The sequence below is a fragment of the Chenopodium album genome, chromosome 19, assembly GCF_948465745.1.
Source record: "Chenopodium album chromosome 19, dcCheAlbu1.1, whole genome shotgun sequence".
NCBI lineage: Eukaryota > Viridiplantae > Streptophyta > Magnoliopsida > Caryophyllales > Amaranthaceae > Chenopodium > Chenopodium album.
This window is the reverse complement of record NC_137852.1, coordinates 13,454,746-13,479,057: the sequence shown is the minus strand read 5'-3', so window position 1 is coordinate 13,479,057 and position 24,312 is coordinate 13,454,746. Positions and strand designations below refer to the sequence as shown.

Here is a 24,312-nt window from a genome sequence, read left to right as displayed (position 1 = left end):
GCCTAGGATCTTGCTATTGTTATCAAGCTTTATTATGCCTTATTTTTATTATTATTATGATTGTAATTATTATTATGTTGCTTGATATTATATATTATTATTATTATTATTGCTTGATCACGCCTTTTATGCATGTTAAAAGGGAATTTGTACTTGAAATCACGCTTAATAAGATAATTAATAATTTGTTTTAGGCTAATATGATTTTAACTCAAGTGATTGCCAATAATAGTATTGTTTGTGCATTAATATTCAACCAACATAGATTAAACAGGTTTAGGATAAACTTAATGTTTGCATATTAGTCAAAAAGCGCACATGAATACGAGTAGAATAAAGTAGAGGCCTATTTTATAGGGCGGGTCCCTTCTTTTGTAGATTGGATTCGTACCCTCATCCCCGAACCCTATTTGGTTCAAGACCTTATGGAGTTGATGATCTCATGGATCGTTAAGGGGTGTAACCTTCACCTCGTGATCGGTTTACAAGTTCCTAAAACTTGTTGGCGACTTTTTTGCTCTCTTTTCCTTCCCTTTGGACGCCACCATACTTATATGTATGATCACAGTGGAGTTCAAGTTTGGGGTTATAATGCTTGAAATATCCCCTACAGTTTTTGGCGACTCCACTGAGGAGGATTTCTATTTTAATTCCTAAAATTTATTTTGACAATGATTTAGAATGAGCGGATGAGAATCGAAAAGTTCTAAGTATTTCATGTGCGTAATTTTGATTAACATTATTGTCCTATGCATAAAAAAGGTCCTCATTGGATACACCATCCGAAATGAGTAAAAAACATAGGATTTTACATGTAGGAAATTTGAGAAATATCTTTCACAACTAGAATCGAAATAATACTGCGAAATGTGGAAAATTCTAAGAACACAGATACTTGCCAAGGCATGTAGGAACTAGCGTCTAGAAAACAGGGCTTGTCGCCTGTAAAGAGCTTCTGTCGCCTAGAGACAGTTCTGTCGCTTGGAGACAGAGGTTCTTTTGCGGCGACAGTCCCTGTGGTCTGGCGCCAAGTTCTTCCAATACCGAGCCAGAACTCTGCCTTCTTGTTTTGACCATTTCTAGTACTGTTGGCTCGATTCTACTTCCGGATTGAGTTTTTCTCACTTTTCTGAAACCCATATGTGTTCTACATATGGCCATAACCCTCTGGGGGTTCACGCTCCATCTACCCAATCGAATGCTCCTAGAAACGACGGGTACATCCGAGTTTGTGAATCCACCAAACCGTAGAAGCAAGTTTTTAACTTGCGGGGTCCCATCCATACGCGCCAACCCTTCCAAAGGTAAGGCTTCCGCGCGATGCATCCGTACTCATAACCATGGACCCTCTTTGACTAACCTATATCCTTGAACTTTAGAGAACTAGAGCCATGGTTAGGTTGCAAACTCATTGCATCATATTGTGACTATTTGAACTACTTGTGCATCTTTGCTTGTGCATACTCTATATGTGCTAACCGTTTATTTGACTTGTATTATTTAAGTCTTAATAAACTGATTAATGACTAAAAAGGACTTTTTCTAATTGATTAATTAATTTGACTAAGTAAAGGCTAATAAATTAATTAATCTGACTTAGCACTACTTTAGGCACGTCCCCTTAGAGTGAAATTACTGGAAACAGTCCAGATTAATGTTCCAGCAATGGCGTAAAAATCTAGGTTGTGGCTCCTCTGTTTATTGTCTGTCACCTGGCGACAACCCTGTCGTTTGGCGACAGGCTTTAAACAGTGGCGACAATTCTGTTGTTCTGGCGACAGTCTAGTTTCTTACTCGAGTCATCACGACGAGTCTAATTAAACAGTCTACTAATCAGTTTAACCAGTTTATTAATGGTTTAAACCATGTTTAAGTCTATAATTGAGTCTAGGCACTTAGTCCCATGGTCACACACGAGAGTCAAAGCATGTCACTTACACACACTTATAAAGCACACACTTAACATGTTTGTCACACCATGACCATATCTATAGAGTCTTGAATGCGTGTTTTCCATCATTTTTTTTAGGGGGGTAAGTCGGATATTAATCCTCCAATTAACCACTTGTTTGAACCCATTCCCAAAAATATGCACCCTATTTTTGCTTTTCTTTTTTTCTTTTAAAACCGTAAAATCAAAGTCAATTTGAGTCGAGTCATTAAAACGAATATGGTTTAATTTACAGCACGTGGTCAAGAAAGGAAGGGCGTCTAATCAAGGACAACACTTTCATTCAAGTCTTACTTTTTGATAAGCCAATTGGTAGGAAGAGGAAAGCTAAGAAGATAATGGCAAGTCAAGAAAAACTCAATGAGGTTAAAGGACATGTGGCTAACCTGGCTGAGATGTTGAAGGGTTTAACTCTTCAAATTAACGACCCTGCAAGACAATAACAAATGGAGCTCATTCAGGAAAGTTCGCATGGGGTCTCGGTGGATAAGGACCTTCTTCCGCAGAAGTTCAATGCCAACGACATCCCGAAATTCAAACCAATGGTTAACTCGTTAACATCTCGAGTCGAGTTGAGGTAGCTCGAGTCTAGCTAACTCGAATCGAGTTTTGGCCGAGCGCTGACCGAATCGAGTAGTAGTTGTTTGCGAGGTGCTCAACTCAATTAGCACCCTAAAAATAACGAGTCAGGTAATTAGAATCAAAGTACAAAAAAAAACAAACAATACGGTATAAAATTTGAAAAACTATGAACCATGTCATTTGACATCCCAAAAACAAAAGGTGAAAAAAGAGCTTGAAAATTGCAACAATGGAGAGAAGTTCAAATCTACTTGATGAAGCTCTTGGAATCTTCCATGACAACTCATCTTCATCTTCTTCCTCACTACCCAGTAGCAGTTGTGTGTTGATTGAAGATTGCGTCGAAACTAGCGGCGCTTTCGTCATCAATCACATCCTCAAGCGTTCTCTCTCTTCTTCTGCTTCTGTCATCTTCGTCTCTCTTACTCATCCTTTCTCTCACTTTGATCGCATTCTCAGAAAACTGGTAATGCCCTTTTTGTTCTTGCTATTGTCAATTTATTCGTTGCTTCTTGTTAATTGCATTCTGGGTTTTCATTGTTCAATTGTTTTGTTTAATTTTTAGCACTTTGATGATTGTAGGATTTAAATTTCTGGTTTACATTGTGGTATAGCTTGAATTTGAACATTTATGGAGTGTGAAAATTAATTAGGGTTTTTACTGATAAGTTGTTAGTTTGTTATATTCTGGGAATTATTTCAATTTTCCTGCTATAAATTGTGGGTTTTGGTGTTTGTATTAAAATGAATTAAGATGATTTATATAAGTTTGAAGAAAATGCAAAGTTATGGTCAGATTGGTCTCTATTTGGAATTTGCTAAGCTACTTGTATCTTAGAATAAACAATTTCAAGCTAGACTAGACTAGAGAAGAAAGTTTTGATAATGATTTTATGTGCTTCTTTGATGAATGAAGGAGAAATTTTTGTATTTCAATGGACAAGCAATCGAGACTTACATCAGATGAAATTATATATGATGACTTGTATTTCCATAGGGGTAGTCATTGTTTCTTCTTGCTTTGCTTTTCGTTTCATGCTTGATTGGATGAAATGATAACAACATAGCTATTCCTTCCCCTTTCCGAATGGCTAATGCATTCATCTTTTCGCTTTATTTAATGACTGATTCTGTTTGTGAATGTTGGATATTGATATTTGGAGCTGTAACAGGGTTGTAATTTGGCTGCTCACCACGAGAGTGGAAGGTTTTTCTTCTTTGACACGCTTATGCTAGGATGCACCGGTGAGATTTTCACATCTACGCTTGGTTTTTTTTTTTTTTTTAATTTTTTTTTTATCGATCATTTTAACTAAGTTTGCAATCTATCCTACACCTTGTTAATTCCATTTGTACCTTGCATGGTGTCAGAAGATATCTGTTTTTTCTTTATGTTTTTTAGGCCCTTGATCCTTTATATTTATGTTTATAAATAATAATGTATTAGAGTCACTTAGGAAATTAGATAAGGAGAACTAGGTTCATGCACTGAAAATCTGGTATTTATATTGATGGATATGTTAAGGTTCCAAAAAGTGTAATATAGGAGAGAATAGATTGGCATTATTATTTGAAATGTAACATCTATTGTCACTCACTGGAAATGAGTGAATAGTATAACCTTTTCAGTTAGTAATGATACTTTTCCTATTTCCAGAAGATAATCCCTTTGTATGCATTTTTTTAAAGACGTGTTAGTGATATAGGAGAAAGTGATGAGGAGAAAACAGTTCATGGAAGAAAGTTGGAATAGTAAAATTTTAGAGGGGGAGATTGTCCTTTTGATTTGCTTTGCGAACCTGCTAATTTAAGAGATTGCTAGGAAGCAGGTTAATCTAAACAGAAAATCAGAAAAATTAGCGCTAATGATAGTTTTATTGATGATCAGAGTAACCAACAATACAGCTCCTTTCAAGAGGAAGGATTCTCTCCCAGTCTTTACTTCTCACTAAATTTGCATAATTCATCCCACTTACAACTTCTCTATTTATTACAAGATTCTAACAAACTTCCTTCCGCTAAGAGAGAATAATAAACTAATCACAATTTACTTAATTACCCCGAAATCTCTAACAAATTTTATAACTGCATTCCACCTCGTCATTCTAGTTGCAACTGGATCACTCTTGGCCTTTCTACGAGCGTAAGTGATCACAGGCCTGGGCTGATTGGGCTGACTCCTTGCAGAAATTCTCAAGACTCTTGAGTTAAGATGGGTTATTTGATTGTCCATTGACGAATTTTCAGTTTTTTGTTTTACGGCATGGTAGTTATACTAGCTTTTGAAGTATCTAAATCTGCTGCAATTATTGATTAGTTCCCCTCGAGATTTTATGAACTAATGTATTGGAAATATATAATTTGCACTAGTCTTGAGTTATGGCATGGGGCTTGGTATGTGGACAAGACTTAAATAGGAACAGGAGGCTTAGGACTTGACTAAACTCATGTTGTTAAAAACTCATGTAGATATTTTGATGATTGATCCTAAATGGCCAGAGTAGATTGATTGTAGACTTTGGCTTGTACTCAACTTTTACACTGAAGTATCTATTTCTGGATGTATAGGCCTTTATCAGGTTGAGACATATTAGGACCATCTATAATTTATACCCTTAGAAGTTCTTGAAAATGCTTCTTTCTTATCATTCTTTTTCTCTCTTTTCTGATTTATGTTTGTATCCAGACCAGGGCATGGGAAACATACAGTCTGGTGGGCTGATCGAGTTTTACGGGAAAATCCAAAAAGTTGTAGAAGACATTATTTCCAATAATGGAAACAGTAAAAGTATCACTATTATGCTTGATGATTTCTCCCTAATCGAGGTTGCTGCCAAGGGCTCTTTCAATCACAGCTTAGACTTTCTGCGATATTGTTACACTTTAACTTCAGAATTTGTAAGTTGACACGTTTTTTCTTGGTCCATGCATTGTTGTTTTTGCTTCCCCTCACAACTTAAAGAGAGAGAATGCTTATTTTAGTGCATGCTGGAAGGTAGCATATTGGCTTTGTGAATTAGTTCCAACTTCCAACTAGATTAGTTCAGTTCCCATTCTGGTACAGTGTTAACCTTTGTACCTGCTAGTCATAACTCATAAGTGCTGCAGGCCTGTGACCTGGAAAAATATAAGAGATGGTCAAGTACTATATGGTATTATACTTTTGGGCTTCATATGAAAAAAACTAGTGTGGTTTCACACAATAAACTGGTCGGAAGGTTGTACGGTTGGATTAATAAAGCTCAAGGCTTGCGAAAGATAACAATGGCTTTAGGCCATGACTCTCCATGAATTTGCATACAATTTTCTGAATGCCTACTGCCTTAGGGACAACTACTATGTATACTACCACTACATTACAAGAGTTGGCGACAAGCCTTAATTACTAACTTTACTATTACTTGTCTTCTACTGAGTTACCATGGTAAACTAGCTAATACTCCAAAGCTGTCCTGCTGCACCTCTGTAAGAAGCCGTTGCTTGATCATGTAGTAGGGGGAGGGCTGTTGTTGTGGTTCTGCCCCTGCTGTCCTTGCTGTCTAGACCTTCTCTTGTACGTGATAGTGATAGGTGGTGGTGGGTGCATTGCATCATACTAATCTTGGTGTCTTTATTTTGGACATTTGAGGTTGCATTACCTAGATTGAGGAGAACGCAAATGAGAATAAAGAGAGTCGATTGACTAAAATTATACAACTACAATGTTGATAAATGGAAGAACATAAATTTGGAAATTTTGTACTTCCTCTGTTCCATAAATATCATTTTTTTTTTAAAAAAAAAAAATAACTTTTACTTATGGACCATTAAAGATATTAATCAATTAAGTTGTGTTGGGAAGTGTAAAACAATTCATGTTTTAATGATTTGGAATGGAAGAAGTACTAATTAATTTATAATAAAACTCGAAAAGTAAGATGAAAAATATAATATAGGTCTTGGATTACGATGTAGAGAAAGTTGATACGCTCATGCCCTCTTTAAATAAAAGATTATCCATTGTGCACCTGCAACAGGCATGTCCTGCACCTGTTGACTCATATTGAAGTAAAGATATTTTTGAAAATTTAAGATAATTTCATTCAATTATGAGTTTGATGTCTTGCACAATTACATGCAATCCAGGTTCTCACTAAAGTATGTTTTGATCTTCTCATTCGCCTTTCTCCAGGGATGTTCCCTTGTGATCCTTAACCATGAGGATATCTATCTTGGAGAGGAAAGTTCAACACCCATTGTACAGATGGAGTACCTAGCTAACATATTGATTAAAGTTGAACCATTGGCAACTGGTCTGGCAACCGATGTCCATGGACAGGTATTTGGGCAAATTTCAGTATGTCTGTTAGTTATGCTAAATTTTAATGTTCTGTAATCTGTATCATCTTATACTTCGCAATCTTTGGCAAACTTATGAGATTATAAGCTGCTTGTTACTTTGTTAGATTCTCATGCATAAGTTTTGGCATAATGGGGTGGTGCAAGATTTCTTTGCCAAATCTCTTATATGAAGCTGTTATAGGAAGTTGCTAGGCAAATGTAGCGATTGGCATAATGGCCACGCAGAAATTTGAATCTCCTCTCTAAATTTTGCTCTGCAACTTGCAGTTGACTATACTGAACAAAGGAATGCTTGACGAGTCAAGGAATTCAACAAACAAGGTACAAAATTTCCACTTTAAACTCAAGGAGAATGGTATCGACTGCTTTTATCCAGGGACTAGGGCGTGAGGATAGAGACCTTGGTGCCGCCATACAATTAAGTATTCATCTCATTGGTGTGAGAACAATAGAATGCTGAGGATTTGGAGCCTTGGAGTATAAATTTGGTTAATGGGATTTATGAATTGTTTACTTCCCATTTAATCCTTGTAACAGAATGTATGAAATTTCCCCTGTGGGGTCTTAACTAATCAACTTATTTTCACTAAACAAGAGATTTAAGTTATAAAGCAATTAGAGCAACAAATCATGTCCACAGTTTTGATTACAGATCTAGTTCAGTAACAAGTGTTTTGTGTTCAGACAACCAAAAGAGAATATACATTTTTTGGACTGTATGAGTAACACCAAATATTCTATTTAATACATCATTCGTTTTTAAAGTTGCAAGTTTTTAATTTTTTATGTTAATGCATAAATTCTATCACTAATGTAGTAATGTTCCTCAATAAGAGCTTCACTTTGTATTTGGAAAATACAAAGTGAACTGCCAAAGCTTCACTTTGTATTGGAAAATACTATACATTAAGATCCCCATGTATGTTTTTCCTTCAGGTGAACTGCCAAAGATAGACATGAGAGAGAAAAGACCTCATTAACTCAAGTCATGAACGGGGATGGACTAAGATTTAGCTGCCTCCTCGAACCCCTTCTCCTTACGTAATACCTGCCCCTTCACCACCACCACCGGTCCACCGGACCTCTTTTCACCACATTATAACATTGATTTTTTTCCATAAACATCCGTTCAATCAATGTATTTACATGTTCTAATTGAACCATAAAGAAATTCTGAACCCAAACCAAATGTAGATTTGCATTTAACTCAAACATAACTTAATCTTAATGACCCAATTAGAAAGTTTGGATCAGTTAAGGACAAGGTCCAAGAGAAAACAAGGTATAAATACAACAAAGAATTTTCAGTAGTAAGCATGAAATTACAGTGATATTTACATAAATGAATAAATACAATTGTAACCATATCATTTTAATTTACAAATACAGGTAATATATCTACAATTCTTCCAAATCAATTGGTAAAACCCTGTTTTTGTAAAGAAATTTTTGCCTGTCTTCCATTTCACATGTCAATTCCTCATCATCATTTTCCTCCATGATTTTATATGAACCATAAATTTTGTTCATAACCAAATAAGAACCCACACCAAAAACCATCATACCAATGAAAAAACAACTAAACAAGATGTTAACCAACGCCTTACCGCGATGCAATGATTCGTGTTCATCACACTTAATCACATGCCGACCATAATGACCCAACTTCATTGAGCAACCTTTGGGAGCGAAATCCGGAGTCCATAGCATGAATCCCATGACAATGAGCCAAATTCCTTGAAATATTATACCTAGTGACCTAATGTAGCACAACATGAAGCTCTTAGGCAACCAAATGCTTAGAAGAGTGGAAAGTAAGCACACCATAACTGCTAGTTGTTGGAGCAAATGGTATTGGCCCTCTAGCCCTACATGATCCGTTGTGTGGAAATGAAAGAGAAGAAGCTCTTGGGCGAAGGCCATGGTTGCGAGGAAATGGCTCATATTGACATGAGCCTTGGTGCTAGGCCTAATTTTGTCAAGCATGATAGCAAAGAGAGCGTGGAAGGAGAATGCCATGGCTATGAAAGTATGCTCAATATGGTGGAGATGAGTGGCTAGGATTGCTCCATTATGATCGAATGGCGAGCTATGGAGCTCCATGAAGATGAATATAGAGCATCCACCAAGGATCAAGTAAAGTTCCAAATACCTTAAGAATGATGAAGGAAACCAAGTATAGGATTTAAAGCATTTTAAAGTAGCATGGATTTTTAGATGATTGTAGTGATGCCAAAGGCCTATTATAAAAAACACTAATCCTAGCAAAACATGACCATCTCTACCTCCCATGTTGTAGGTACCGTCTTGGTGGATTGATGTGGAGCAATGATAAAACACTCCGAGAGATCAAATCTTTCAAGTCCGAAAGATTATGTGTGTAAAGGCCGTTTTGATATTTATGAATTTTGACTATATAGGAAGGTAATTTTGGGATAAAAGCACTCCAAAGTTTTGAACTTCGTCATTAATGGGCTAGAGAGATTATAAACGGGGCGAAAGAGAGAATATTTTAAGAAGCATACTACAATAATGGTATGGTAGCATAAGAAATGAGTAAACACCATTGTTAGTTAGTTAGTTATGTAATAGAAAATATGCATGGTTGAAGTTTGCTGAGAAGCTAGGCAATGTTTGTCTCTCTTTTAAACTACTCTTTCAAATTCACTTTAAAAACTAACTATAATCTCTCTTTTAAAAATGTGGTTTTGGTGCGTTTACGGTAAACTAATTATAATCTCTCTTTTAAACTACTCTTTCATTTTCACAATAGAAGAGAAATCCTTTTACTCTACCCATCAAGTTTGTTTGATGTAAGCTTTATTATTAACTTATGGAGTTTAGTTATTGGTATATTTTGTTCTTGTAAAAGAAGGATAATCATTTATCTTATCACAAAAGCAACAATATATATAAACAAAAGTTTGGTAGACCAAACCTCGTATATATGTACATAACAACATACGAAATATTATGTTACAAGTCTACAAGTCTCCACTAGTATAGTCTTCTTGTAGGCATCCTCCCTATAAAAAAAAAACAAAAAAAAAAGAAAATAAAATAAAATAAAATTTCTAAGAAACCATGAAATTATAAAATTTGTTACTTAGACAAAAATTTTGATATCATTATAATTGAAAGTTATAAATGTGTAGATATGTGATTAAGTCTCATCTAAATCAGCGAATGAAATGTACGTAGTATAAGCTAAAAGGTGTTTTATTGACAACCCCATAAAAATATTACAATTCAAAATCCTATTTACATGTTAGATTTTTGTGACCATATTCAGAACTTTGCCCATTCAAGAGAAGCCATTGTTAAATCCCATTAACCAACAAGAGTTGTTGGCAGTAAGCAACTTGATGTCGCTTAAGGGAGGTCTCGGGTTTGAGCCTCGCCGTATGTAGAAACTCTTGTTGGAAGACTCACCTACCATAAGCCAAGTGTGCTACCGAGTCGGATCCGAATGTAGTCGGAGCTAAGCTCCGATGAACCGGGTAGGCATCCTTAAAATTGTTAAAACCCATTAGAAATTTAGAACCGTCATTTAGTACATTAGAATTCCTTGTACGTTTTATCATTAGGTGGATTTATGACAAAAATTGTAAAGAGAAAGGACTAAAGAAATTGAGTGGAGCCTATATGCGATTAGATACCGTGATATTTTTCACGAAGTTTACAATGCAACACGTTGTAACCCAAATTACTAATGACCATTAAATCATTGCTTTGATTGTTTAATTTTCCCATTAGTTTGTTTATTTACTTTTCTTATACTACCTCCGTTACAGGTTATGTGCAACGATTTGACATAAAGTAGAGAGGGAAAATATCTAATCGTTGCACTTAACCTGTAACGGAGGTAGTACTATTTTTTTCCATTCATTTTTGTCAAATCTCCTACCTCACAAAGTCACAATATTTACACCTTATTTTCTCTTACATTCGCATTTTTCTTACACTCACCCACCTTTTTACTCTCTCCCTCTCTTACTTATTACACATTCTTCACCACACTTTCTCTCCAATTGCCTAAATTTCCGGGAGAATATTAGATGCTAAGAACAAATAATAGAAACAAATGTATTACAAGTACCTGATTTTTTCATATTTGACTTTTTAAAATAACGAATTATTGTTTGTCTCATTCTTGAAGCAACAAATTTTAGTCAAGGCTCCTATTTAATAGTCCTACAAGCAATTTTGTGCGACTCTGAGCAAAACATGGGTTTTAAACTTTGAAAATGTAAAAGAACATAACTATCACCTTTTGTAAAGCTAAGGAGTTATGAGAACCTAGTTCCTTAATCATGTGTTTTGTATAAATCTTTATTTGAGATCATTTTAATGTTGTAGTTCTACTTGTTTACAACTTCTCTTTCAAACAAGGTAGAAGAAAAAGTGTCATGTCAATTGTATAAGAGTGAACAAACTTAACTGGTAAATCTAAGAGAGTGATAACCAATACCTGTGATATTGAATTATGTCTACATCGATATCTATACAACTCTTTACATTGTCCTTAAAAAAAAGTACAATTATACGGCTAAAATTTCCTTTAGGCCTTCATAACCTTCAGTTTGGGCGGATTGGCGAACACTAGAGCAATTTCATGCTTAACGATATCCTCAAATTTCAAGTCGTGCACACTTGCAAGTGTTGCAACCATTTAGGTAAATCTTAGTATTATGAGGTATATACTATCACTATACTAGTCGCAATTATTTTTTTTAGTACAGACTTTGTATTCATATGGCTTGAGTGGAATGTTATTTGGGAAGGGAAGTGGGTATAAGCGGACTCACTTAGGACCTGTTCTGATTTATTGAATTGAGCTGAACTAAACTGAAATGAATTGATTGGAGCTGAACTGAACGGAACTGAATTGAACAGAGCTTAAATGAATTGTTTATGTGAGAAGGAAATTAGGAACTGGACTGAACTAATTAGCTGAACTGATTGGAGCTAAATTGAACTGAACTGAAATTAAATTGAAGAGAACAGGCCATTAGTAGGATTGAGTATAGGTATGACTATAGTGTATAGTAAGAAAAAAAGGGATTCATCATCCTTTGTTGGATATAAAATGCAAGGAAGGAAGGGGAGGGGATTGGAAGGTTTCATTTTTCTTCCCCATTTAATAAACCAAATATCTCCATTGTTGAACATATTTGTAAGGAAAATGAAAGGTCACCTTCTCCCTCCCCTTCCCTTCCCTTCCCTTCCCTTCCCTCACTTCCCTTTCCTTTATCTCAAGATAGTATCAAAGATGTGCATCAAACACTATGAAATAAAAGTTATTTGGTAGACGAAAAATGGATGTAGAAGTATCTTTTGTTGCTTGATAATTTGAACCCTTGAAGGTGAGGATCTCTTATCCTTTCCCCTCACTTACATTAGTAAGGATCTCTTATCCTTTCCCCTCACTTACATATGCTTGCCTGCAAAACTAGAACAAAAAAACCTTGAGCATTGAGGTCCGATCAAGGCCCTCTTCTTACCGAAAAAATAAAAATAAATTACAGAGTATACAGTAGATGAAAATTTGAGGCATAAGTCTATCGATCTCTTGATTGAAGAATGACACACCGGAAAATTATATGAAAAGAAAAAAAAAAAAGAAGAAGAAGAAACGATGCAGTTGAAGGATTATGTATATATGATTTTTAGTTTTTTAGAGCATATGGAGTGATTTGAAGATTATGAAAACCCAGATTTGCTCATTTTGTATGAGTCTGCAGAATCCCTCTTAGGAGTACTGACAGTTTAACTTCGCCTGAAGGCCTGAAGCTCAGAGCCCTTGATTATCTTTATATACAGTTCTGTTTGTACAACCTGTAGTCTCATCACTCAACATGAATCTTTTCCGTTTAAGATAACCTTTCGCTGTAAAACCCATCGACAGTATTACTGGGGATCGCGTCGTAGAAAGATCCCATAAAAGGCAATCCATGAAAGCTTGAAAATTTGTCAGAAATCAGAAGATTTGACACCAAAACAAGTTAAAGCAGCACACCTTTAAGGAGAAGCTTATTTCCAGAGGCAACCCTGGGGGCTACCATGTTAAAAAGTAGTGAACACAGCTCAAAATAGGAACCATGAAAACACAAAGGAAAACAGGTCTTCCTACAGTCTAGACGAAGCAGAATCAATGAGGTTTGACAGTATTTCGCACCTCATGCAGTCGTAAATTTAAAAAAGAAAAAAAAGAAAAAAAAAATAAGGCAAATTGAAATCTTTTACATATCTGGACAGCTAACACTAATATGGGCGTAAATGATCTCGCCTGCGGCTTCTGTAATGAGTCGTGTTAGCTCTCAGCAAACTTTCCTTTGGTTTCTCGCTCTTGGCGCACAAATTGTCCACGAACCCGGGGTCTTTCATCTGCCAACTTCTTTCTGCTTTGATATCGCACCTAATGTCATAAGAAAGCACTAATCAAAATGCTGTTGCTGAGTAATGATAGCAGGCTTCTGGTAAATGTAAGTACAAATTCCAAACCAGAAAACTAATATTCATGTCTTAATATAGTTGTTGCATGAATATATAAACAATGTGAGCCCTACAATACGCTCTTCATATATGCGTACTATTTATAATTCTAAAATTCAGCTTTGAATATGATGCTTTAAAACAAACGGCATGACCATAATAGACGTCCAAGTATAAATACGATGGACATTAATTAGTAGTGTTACCTTTTTGTCAAAGCATCTTTCTTTGCGCTTCAGTCGAAATTTATTCAAGGCAGCTTCTCGTTGTGCTGATCGGTTTTGATCTACACCAACACCACTACCACTTCCACTTCCACTACCACTACCACTTCCATTATCAACACCATCCTTTGCAGTTATCCCACTATCATTGACCTTGTTTGAGCCTTCAGCATTTACAACAGCACTACTTCCATTACTCCCATGATTACTTCCGCTGGCACTCCCATTTAAACTGCCATTGGTAACATTTGCTTCAGTTGGCACTCTAGAAGCGTTTGAGGAGGACCCACATTGTAGGGTGCTTTTCGACGTATCATCTTGAGGTGGAACCTTCTGTAGTTGCTGTACACTATGGAAATTATGATGATGATAGTCATGGTGGTGTTGCTTCTTTTGATCACCCATCTCATTATCTTGCAGTAGAGCAGTATTTAATGGTCCACCAGTGGTCTTACCACTTTGCACTGGCTGAAACACAGATGATTGTTGAGAACCATGGACTGTTGATTTTGCAGGTGTTTTATCAGTGGCCAGAACAGGCTTTGTGAAAGATCTATTTGTAGTAGAGCCCATGTTATTGTTGTTACTGCTGCTATTCGAAATTTGGTTAGGAGCGTCAGAATTGGATTGCTTTGCTGCTTCTGAACTGTTATTTGGTGGAGAGCAACTACCAACATTACCAGTTTGACCCTGGTTACCAGTTGATCCTGTATTGTACCTACAATAAATTCATAAATTAAACGTTGTCCATAAATTTGTATTAATATGCGAGATAGGCAGGTGTGCCACGCCCAGAGTTCACTTGTACTGATCAAAATATATTGAATTTCAAATTCCAACTTCTATAACACACATTACCTGGTGAAGGCTGAAAGCTGTGAATGCCTGAGGATATTCTGGTCCAAGACATTAGTACTTGCGTCTGCAACATCACCCACCCTCTTCAGACTGAGCTCAAGGGAAGGCAAGTCCTCGTCATAGTTCATGACTTTGTCTTTGTTTTTGGATATTTCAGAAATAACAGGTGGTGCATCAGATACTAAATTTCCTCTAAGATGTTCTTCATTGGTGATGGCTTCTCCAGGCAAGTTCATAGCCTGATTATTTCGTTCACCTTTAGGATTTTCATTGTTAATCTCTAGATTTTCCTCATCGAAATTCTGACCATCATTTTTCAGGTTCAGGTCTAACTGTGAAGTTTGGAATTTCTCAGCAGTAGTTGATAGGGTCAACTTTCTGTTTGGACCATTAAGCGGAGAATCTGTATTTCTAGGCACACCAATCTCCAAGTCTTTTCCCATCAGGACATTGTCTGATATAGGTGGACACTAGGTCATTGGATGGTTCAAATTCACACAGTATATTAACTTTTAGCAAATGCAGTAGAAATATACCAAGTTGATTATCCTGTCCATCATGCTCTTGCATGGCTCCAGGCATCCAGCTGCTGGCATATGCCTCAGGCATTGGATAAATAACCTGAGCACAAGTGCTATCAGGTGGATCAGTTCCTTGGTCCCAAGCTGATGGCCGTTGGGGGCTGTCAACTTCTGCAGCCCTTTTTGTCCATGAACTCTAATTGACACAACAAAATGAGAGGGGAAAATTTAGAAAAAAAAAGGAAAGAAGACAATAAGGTTGGTAACTTCTAACAGGCTAGCACCAATTAATAAGCACAACAAACATAAGCATATTGAGACTATAAACTAAAATGTGTGTGAAGTGCACAAAACATGTGAGACAATGATGTTATGGATAATGATAAATCCATATTCTTGCACTGCAATATAATTGGTTTTGAAGGCAGAGACATACAAGTAATGGATAATGATTTACATAAAGACCAAGCAAACACATAAAATGCAAAGGAAAAATAAGCCAGCTTGTATTTAAGCAAAGCACACCAATTCCACTCAGAGTCAAAAGAACAAAGACAGGAAACTCTAGGAAACCATACAAAACAAGCTGTTATAATGAATGAGAAAACCTTTCAAAGGATAGGTTTAATGATTACATAAGCAACAAGTGAGTTCACCCATTACAAAGGAAGTTCAAGCCAATACACCGCTTAAGTCAAACATGCCAATGAAACAAAACCCAAGAATGTGGAACTTCAAGCCAAACATACAATTTATTTTGGGTATTTATAGAGTCACAAGGGCAGGTGATGAGAATCGATCCCAAGATCCCCGGAACCAAGAGGGAAGCTCTAACCAACTGAGCTATCCCTCACTCTCAGGTCAAATTACTCAAATATACAATGAAGACAACCATCAGCTTCACAGATGACCAGCCTTATATCACTTAAGTGTACATCCTAAGAATTGAGGGGACATGAAAAAAGAATCTCAATAATCCTCGTTTAAGCTAAGGCAAAAACCAACGAAAAATTTAATTTGAGATGAAGAATAGAAAGCAGATAGGCCTGTCAACAATTCTCAGATGAAACAGGAAATTGCTTATCCTTAGGCACCTGTTGCCGGATTAATAACTAATATTTCTTAATGGACAAAATCGTAGATCCTCGGGACCTAAAGGAAAGATAAAAGGCAATCGTACAGATAGGCAGAGCTAGCAAGCTATGGGGTAACTTGCATGTCTACTTCAGCCTACATAAGCTTCCTGTGAATCCTATCAGTACACTGCTAGAATGAAAGGGTTTTCAATAGATTGAATAAGTTACACATGCAACAATTTGCCAGGTTTTACCTACAGGCATCAGCCAGAAGATAAAAGATCGAGTCTGAAAGAATTTCCAACCAAGGTATGTAAAAATCTAATTTCTATTATTAGAATTTACCAGTTGAACTTCCAAAGACAAATATTTTTGAAACTCTGTTCGGCACAAGCTTCAGCCCCAAATTGAAAGTTCTACACAAACTTTGGAAAATACATTGGAAAATGGTGCTCATTCATATTGTCCCAAGTACCTATGGTACCCAACACTTCCAACCACACACTTCAACCATCTTGTAATACATGTATAGAGAGAACATGTCAAGGGGAGGGAAAGAGGAGAAAGCATGCGATATATGCTTATAAATATGCCTGAGATTGTAATTATAACAAGAATTAGCAAAAACAAATCAATCTGAAATGTGTCTATATATTTACTACATGAAAAGTACATGCACAAAGTATTCTAGATCAAGAAAATATTTCATGAGTGCTGTGTCCCCTCACCTGTGTCCTATACTCTTATGGACAGTGTCCCTGTGTCTGAATTTTTTATACCCTGATGTGTGTCTGACACTTGCATATGTACCCACCCAACACTTGTAACCATGTCTGAGTAACATAGATAACAGGGAAATTAGGATTAATATCATCCGCTTACTAAGTATGTACTTCCTCTATTCCCTTAAAGTTGCAACAGTTGGACTATCATGTTTGCCAACACACAACTTTGACCATTAGTAATGATTTTAACATATTGTGATTTTAAAAATTACACTTAGACTAATCCAACAACATTTTAAAGAGTACAAAATGACATTTATTCTATTATCTTATTAATTTATAATTATTAAAACATGTTGTCAAAGTTAATATGTGTATAGTGTAAAAGTCAAACCGTTGCAATTTTAAGAAATAGAGGAAGTATAACCATAGCTTCCTAGTAAATATTGAAATGACATTCAAATGAGACCAGTACAATACAAAATGCAGACTGCCTATCAGCTACTAATGCTAAAGCCTGAGATCATTGAGGCTGAAGCATGAAGCACTTCAGTAACAAAACAACAATAGAGAGGGAAGTAGACAGCCACTAGAATCCAACAAAATATCACAAATTCTGTCTGTTTCAATATATTAGCATAATTAACAATTACTACAGCATAGTATCACAAACACAGAAGCAAGGAGAGGAAAATGCAGCTAACTTCCAAACACACATAGCTCAATCTATTTACAAACATACTTGAATCTAGAAAAACATGTAGCATAAATTAAACACACACCAAAGTCATAAGTAAATCAAGTGCCAAAAAATCCATAAAGATTCTCATTTAATCTTCAGAGATTTACAAGCAACCACCATCAAAATTAATCACATTATTCACAGATAATTTGACTGTGTTAATTTACTTTAATATTAGAGGTCATGTTACCTGAGTACCACTCCCGTTGTCGCTTCCATTTCTAGCTTGTAAGCCAATACTTCTGTTGTCATCTTCATCATCACTGCCAGTGTCATCGTTTGACTCTTCGGCACATTTGGCTCCTATAGATTTTTCATTTCGTATGAAGCTTTCACCCCCACTACCACTAGACTAAGAAAAGAACAAAAAAATGAAACAAATTAATGAAAGCAACACCAATACATACTGATAACAAAATATATTTGGAACATATCAATTTTTTATAGGAGAAAAAAAGGATGTATTCAGCTGAAAGTTTATTCTACATTAAAAACAGAAAGGCAGTAACCATCATGCAAAGTTTTATATTTCCATTTTTGTTACAGCCTCCAAAAGATGAATAAATGTTATGTCAACCAATATGACATCAAGTTCACAGCGAGCTGGGAAGATTAAAAATTACTTACATAGTGGCACCTCCTCCATATATGCTGCCAAAGGTTTTTAAGCTCATTTTTCCTTATCGGCTTCATCAGAAAGTCAGCAGCACCCTTGGACAAGCATCTAACGACTAAACCCATTGAATCAAGAGATGACATCACTGCAAACAAAAGAATGAACGATTAAACATCTAAAACTAAATAAAGAAAGAACAAAATATACACACAGAAAGATCAGAAAAGCACAAATCAAATATAGAATATACAACATAGACTACAAGTAACTAGGACTTACTAATTACTGGAGTATTATGGCAGCTTGTGTGACTCATTATCTTGGACAGAAGACCAATACCGGATAGTCCAGACGTGACAACCTCAGTCAAGACTAGGTCAATCTGATTGTTTAAATCTTCTAAGATTTTCCATGCTTCTATACCACTTGACACTGCTGTGACTGCAAAAGTTCAAACCATAAGTTCATCAGCAAATGAAAATAAAGGAGTAGAAAAACACACATAGTGAATTTACTTTACTTTTTTTTTTAGTGAAATCAAAATCTAAAATTACAAATATATTCGAATCCAAGCACTACTTCACTACAAGACAATCAATGTAATTGGTAAAAGAACCATATACAAGCCTTTCTGAGAGCCTTGCATTCGCAGAGAACTAGTAACTTAAATCTTATAATATTCTTCAGCAATTGCATGTAGCAATAGACACAGTTTCTTTCTCCCTAAACTAACCATGAAATCAATAATATGAATTTCCTAATTGAGGAAACAACAATAGCCATTGAAAGCTTGATTGTGAAGAAAGATCAAACAAAACCAGCTAAAAAGGTACAAATTGAGCAGAATGTATTTAGAGGCAAAGACAAGATTTCCAAACCCAGTTCTGCAAACCTCTGCCAGTAAGAAAATAATACACAACCAATGCCCAAATTACAAAATACGAAAAAAAGTGCTTATTGTGTTAAGGATCCACCTTCATTGCTAAGTCCTATGTCAATCTTATCAATAGTCAATACTCATACCTTATAGGCTGTCCCACATCCCCCATCAGACTATCCTGTTATGTAACAGGGCTTATCCACAAATAGCATGTACAAGCCAAAAGTCTGCATCTTTGACAATCCTTTAGCTAACCCCAGCACCCCATCCCCCTGCCCTCCAGCGCCCTCCAAAAGAAGGATGGAGAAAGCGAAACACAATGACGATATAAATAACATGGGGTGGAGGGTCAGACTCGCAGTTATGTCTTAAGAAGCAGAACAGTACAAGTGTCACTGTACAGCTGAGGATATGTAATTCTGAACTTCTTACCCTTCACGCTAGTTGGGAACCTTGTTTAAGGCATTTGTGTGATACTATGGTACCACATACCATAATAAATAGGACAAAAAAGTTCATACTTTTTATGATACAAGTTCTAAATTGTACTAAACTTATATTCTGACAAATCAAACTAAATTATACTCCTTTAATCCATTGCAAGGGTTTGTAACTTTTGACAATTAACACTAAAAATTCAGATTAATCATTTAAATTTCGGTATACAAGGTCCTATTTAGCCCTGGACTTTCCTCTAGAATCAATACCCTAGATTTCTTCCAATCTCGTTTTCCTTGTAAATTATATAATTCTTACCCTTATTCTTTCCCCACCCTAACTTTTAGGCTTCATTAAATGATATACAACATGATAATGGTAAACAAAAAAAAAAATGAATAAAAATAAACCCTAGATATAGGAACTAAATAGCTTTTACTTTAAGGCAACAAATTCATAAAATAAATTTTTTTAAAGCAAAAAAAAAACAAAAACCCTATATGTATATTTGAGAATATTAAAATAAAGTTATAATAATAATTCTAGGATAGTTAGGCCAGGACATATGATGATATTTTGAGCTCCCTTTATTCCTTTAATTAAATTAAATTTAATTATGTTGGAGGCTGATTCCCATGCGGCCATGCCTTTTGATTCGAACATTATCGACCATAGTTCTACAAGATATCTTCCCAATCCAACTTTCATCTATCTACTTAAATTTGCAGACTTACAACAAATATATTGGATAAGCTAATCAACACCGTAGGAGGAGCAAAATTTTGGAGTATTAAAGTTACAAGGAAATAAGAAAATAAGAAAATAAAAGACCCAACGCATGAACAATGCATGAAATTTTAAAAGTGACAACATCTAGTTCAAATAAATCAAAATTTATGCAGCCAAAAGCCCTTTAAATTGGAGTGTAGAACCTCACCCTCATAGCTACAGTTCCGTAGCAAAGCAGTAACAACATGACGAGTTGAGTCATCACTTTCTACAAGCAAAACCTTGGGGTTACCAACAGGAAGAAACTTGTCCCAACGAACTCGCCCTTGAACTTGTGATTGAGACCTGTGAGTCACCACAGGAAGCTGAACAGAACTCAAAGAACGCCTGCTGTTTACATCCTCACCATCATCGATAATTCTCAATTCATCCTCCTCGGAAAGTCCCTGCCCTTCACCTGCAACCCCACCCCTACCTTCTCTTTTCTCAGCTTCTTTATATTGATTCAGCTCTGCCACCACCTTAACTCCGCCGTAACCATTTTCATTTTTTTGAATGAACCTCATCAACCAGACTCAAAATGATCAATTACAATTATGCTAAAGAATCCATTCTCCAACTTTAATCCAACATGTTTATAAAACAACCCCTGCATCTTCGAACAGAACACACCTTCGACATACGAAAAATCCCTTCAATTACCCCTATTTAGATGGTCAAAAAGGCGAAGTTAATATCATCATACACACCCTTACAACATATCCACAAAAACAACACTGATTCCCTTCTCCAAACTCACAAAGTCAATCAGAATCCAAATCCAATTTAGATTTTAATTAACCACAACAAATCCCTTATAAAAACATATCCAAATTCCTAATTTCCCAACAACAATTAAAAAATCAAATGCTTCAAAAAAACATACAGACACAAACCCTCCACAAAAATCAACTTCTCTGAACCAAAACTTACATAAATAATAAAAATCCCACATAAAACAGCACAAAATCATCAAACAATAACTGCTTTACATAATTTCGAAAGCGAAATCAAAGAAATGACATACCATCTAAAAACCCCTGTTAAGCTCAGCTCAGCAAGATGAATCCATACCTACAAAACCTGCAGAAAATTCCAACAACCCATCAAAAAAAAAAACCCCAAATCAAACTAAAAATTGAATCTTTATTCATTAGAGAAAAAAATCACAAACCAGTTTAGGGTTCTTGTTCTTCGCTCTTCTACAAATTTCAGACAGCTAAAGTGATATAATAAAATAATAAAATAGAGGGAAATTATATTTACTTGTTTGGAAAATACCCAAAGTTTTAATCTTTATAATAAAAACTCGAACTTGAACTAGACTCGATTTTTTTTTTTATATATCTTTTTGAATATTTTATAATAATAATGAATGAATGGGTGTCCTGTAAAAGAAGGAGAAGTATACTACCAAAGAAGCAGATCAGAAGATAGTATATATATTGAAAAATGTTTATTAATATTGAAAATAAATAAAAAAATATTTTTTAAAAATAATAATTGATGACGTGGAGGAGTGTGGGGTAAAATGGGATGCCAGGTAGGATGACACGTAGGATAACTTTGCTGATTTGGAAATTGAGATCTAAAGCTCTACTCTAAGAAGAGTTGAGAAGAGGATCTAAATTGATCTTGGTGAATCAGATCTACGACACGTGGCGTCTTATGGAGAGAGTTAAAGGTTTGTTGTAAATCTTTTTATACTACCTCCGTTACATATTATGTGCAACGATTAGACATTTTTCCTCTCTACTTTATGTCAAATCGTTGCAAATAATATGTAACGGAGGTAGTATTTTGTTTTGTTGTAAAATCTTTTTATATTTTCTTATTTTTCTAATTATTTTTTGGGGACAAAAAGGTGACCAGTGAGATGCTTTTTCTTTATAATTTTTGTTGACCATTTTACCCTTTTGCTTTATTTTTGGCCCCTTTTACGGCCCCCTACCTCCACGTCAGCATCAAAATAGTGGGGCCATGACCCATGGGGTAAAAGCGTGGGTACTTGCCAACTTGGGAAGGGATCAATGTGAGAGTTTTTTTTTTTTTTTTTTTTTTTTTTTTTTTTTTTTTTTTTTAAGTCTTTACACTTCAACTTTTAGGTGGCGAAGGTATCCATTCTATATCCGAGTTAAACAAGAGCATGTAATTAGAGTAGAGATATCAAAACTTGACCCGTTTCAAAATCAACTAGTTTTTGGGCCCAGGCGATGCCCCGGATTATTACATGAAACTAATTGATCATTAATATACACTAGGTTAAGTCCCGTGCCATGCACGGTAATTTTTAATACTTATCATTAGTTTAAGACTACTATTTAATTATAAAAAAAATTATACCTAATTGCAAAATATGATGAAAGTTCGGTAGTTACAAAAAAAAATAAAAATTATCACACCAAAGAAAACAGAGAGAAAAATATATGCATGACTAATAAAAATAACTATGAATTACATTACAAAGTTATAGATTGAAAACCTATTATTGCATATATAAATAAATAAATAAGATATACTTATCAAATAGGAAGTGAATTATTATTGTATAGTTTGTATTAAAAACTTTTCTAAGAAGCTTTGGCCAAAAAGATAAAAAAATAAAAAAAGAAAACTTTTGGAGGGAAAATTTTTAACCAGGAAATGACATGTGTCATTCTGGTTTTGCCTTTAGTATAAAGTTATAGATTGTAATTTATGATTTAATTTTCTTTAAATGAATATGTGTTTTTTAAAAAATAATTAAACCATGTGGTTTATACTGCTATATATATTTATTTTTCATATTTATAACATGTTTGATAATTAGCTTAGATGGCTAAATAGTCAATTTTGTTGTAAGTGGTTCGGGGTTCGAATCCTCTTATCTACATATTTTTTTTATATTTAGTGATGATGTGTCATGTTGTGATCGATGTTTGATAGGTGACGTGGTGTCATCAAGTGCTTGTGAGTTGCCGTGGCGTCATGAATTGTTAGTGAAGTGACGTGGCGTAAATTGGAAGAGCCTACGTGGTGCATGGACGTTTTTATAAACGCCTTTTAATAGATTAGTATAGATTCGAAAAAAATTCAATTCATATTTTAACTCACATGAACACACTAATTTAGAATTATTCAAGTATAAAAATTTTATCCGATTCGAGCGAACCGGACCTGAATATTTAAATTGACACCTTATGTAAAAGGGTGTAAAACCGTGCATGAGATAATAAAATTGTGTCTAGGTTATATATAACTCTCTTCATGATTTTTCTCTCCCTTTCTTTTAATTCTTATGTTATTAATAGTACCATGATGGTCAGAAATACTTGTGTGGACCTGGTTCACAATAATATTATTGACTTTATTGTGGACCCGAGGTTTATACACACGCAACTGACATTATATTGAACATAGTGACCTTTATTTTTAACATAGTAACCTTACTTTTAACATAGTAACCTTTATTAAAAGTTGTATAACGTTTAATACTATTGTGAGCTTGAAGTACTACGTTATGACCCTAATTTTAACATAGTACCCTTTATTATTAATATTAACCTTATAAAATATTTCATTAAAAAAATTAACCTCTTATAGCCTATATATTACCAAAATGACTTTTATTTTCAATATAGTGACCTTCATTTTATTATAGTGACTTTTTTTTATTAATAAAACAACCATAGTTTCTTTAATGTTAGTGGTCCACAATAAATTAGTGTGAACCAGGTCCATTTAAGAATTTGTACCATGCAGGTATTATTTACAGGATAAAATAATAATTCATTGTAATAAAAACCTTTCTAGGCACAAAAGTATAATACTCCGTATTCACTCAAAAAAAAAAGTACTCCCTCCGCCCCTTTTTTACATTCCTAGTTTCGTTTTTGGATAATTCAAAATTACATTACTCCTTTCCTTTTTTAGTAAGTATTTTATTTCCAAATATCCTAAATTATCTCTCTTTTTTGGTTTGTAACTAATACTCAATCTTATATTCTCACTCTTACTTTCCTATTCTCACTCTTATTTTCTCAATCCTCCTTTAGAATCCTTGTGTCTAAATTTAGATGAATATGATTGGTTCTTTATTTTCCAATAGGAGCATGT

At 35.0% G+C, this 24,312-nt stretch overlaps 2 protein-coding genes across 2 annotated transcripts; one reads left to right on the top strand and one right to left on the bottom strand.

Moving 5' to 3' along the window:
* Positions 1-2,681: 2,681 nt before the first annotated feature.
* Positions 2,682-7,640, top strand: LOC145594760 (elongator complex protein 6-like). Its single transcript, XM_081651094.1, has 5 exons — positions 2,682-2,999; positions 3,706-3,778; positions 5,220-5,431; positions 6,705-6,851; positions 7,142-7,640. The coding sequence occupies exons 1-5, from the start codon at positions 2,763-2,765 to the stop codon at positions 7,262-7,264; spliced, it is 792 nt and encodes a 263-aa protein (XP_081507220.1). The 5' UTR covers positions 2,682-2,762; the 3' UTR covers positions 7,265-7,640.
* A 5,222-nt stretch (positions 7,641-12,862) lies between these two features.
* On the bottom strand, positions 12,863-21,610 carry LOC145596168 (two-component response regulator-like PRR73). The gene is made up of 10 exons (XM_081652589.1): positions 21,392-21,610; positions 21,245-21,300; positions 20,387-20,882; positions 18,411-18,572; positions 18,143-18,276; positions 17,706-17,867; positions 14,988-15,168; positions 14,452-14,905; positions 13,576-14,311; positions 12,863-13,292 (listed from the first exon to the last, which is right to left on the bottom strand). Exons 3-10 carry the CDS (start codon positions 20,742-20,744, stop codon positions 13,188-13,190), a joined length of 2,292 nt encoding a protein of 763 aa, XP_081508715.1. The 5' UTR covers positions 20,745-20,882; positions 21,245-21,300; positions 21,392-21,610; the 3' UTR covers positions 12,863-13,187.
* Between the last annotated feature and the right edge of the window lie 2,702 nt (positions 21,611-24,312).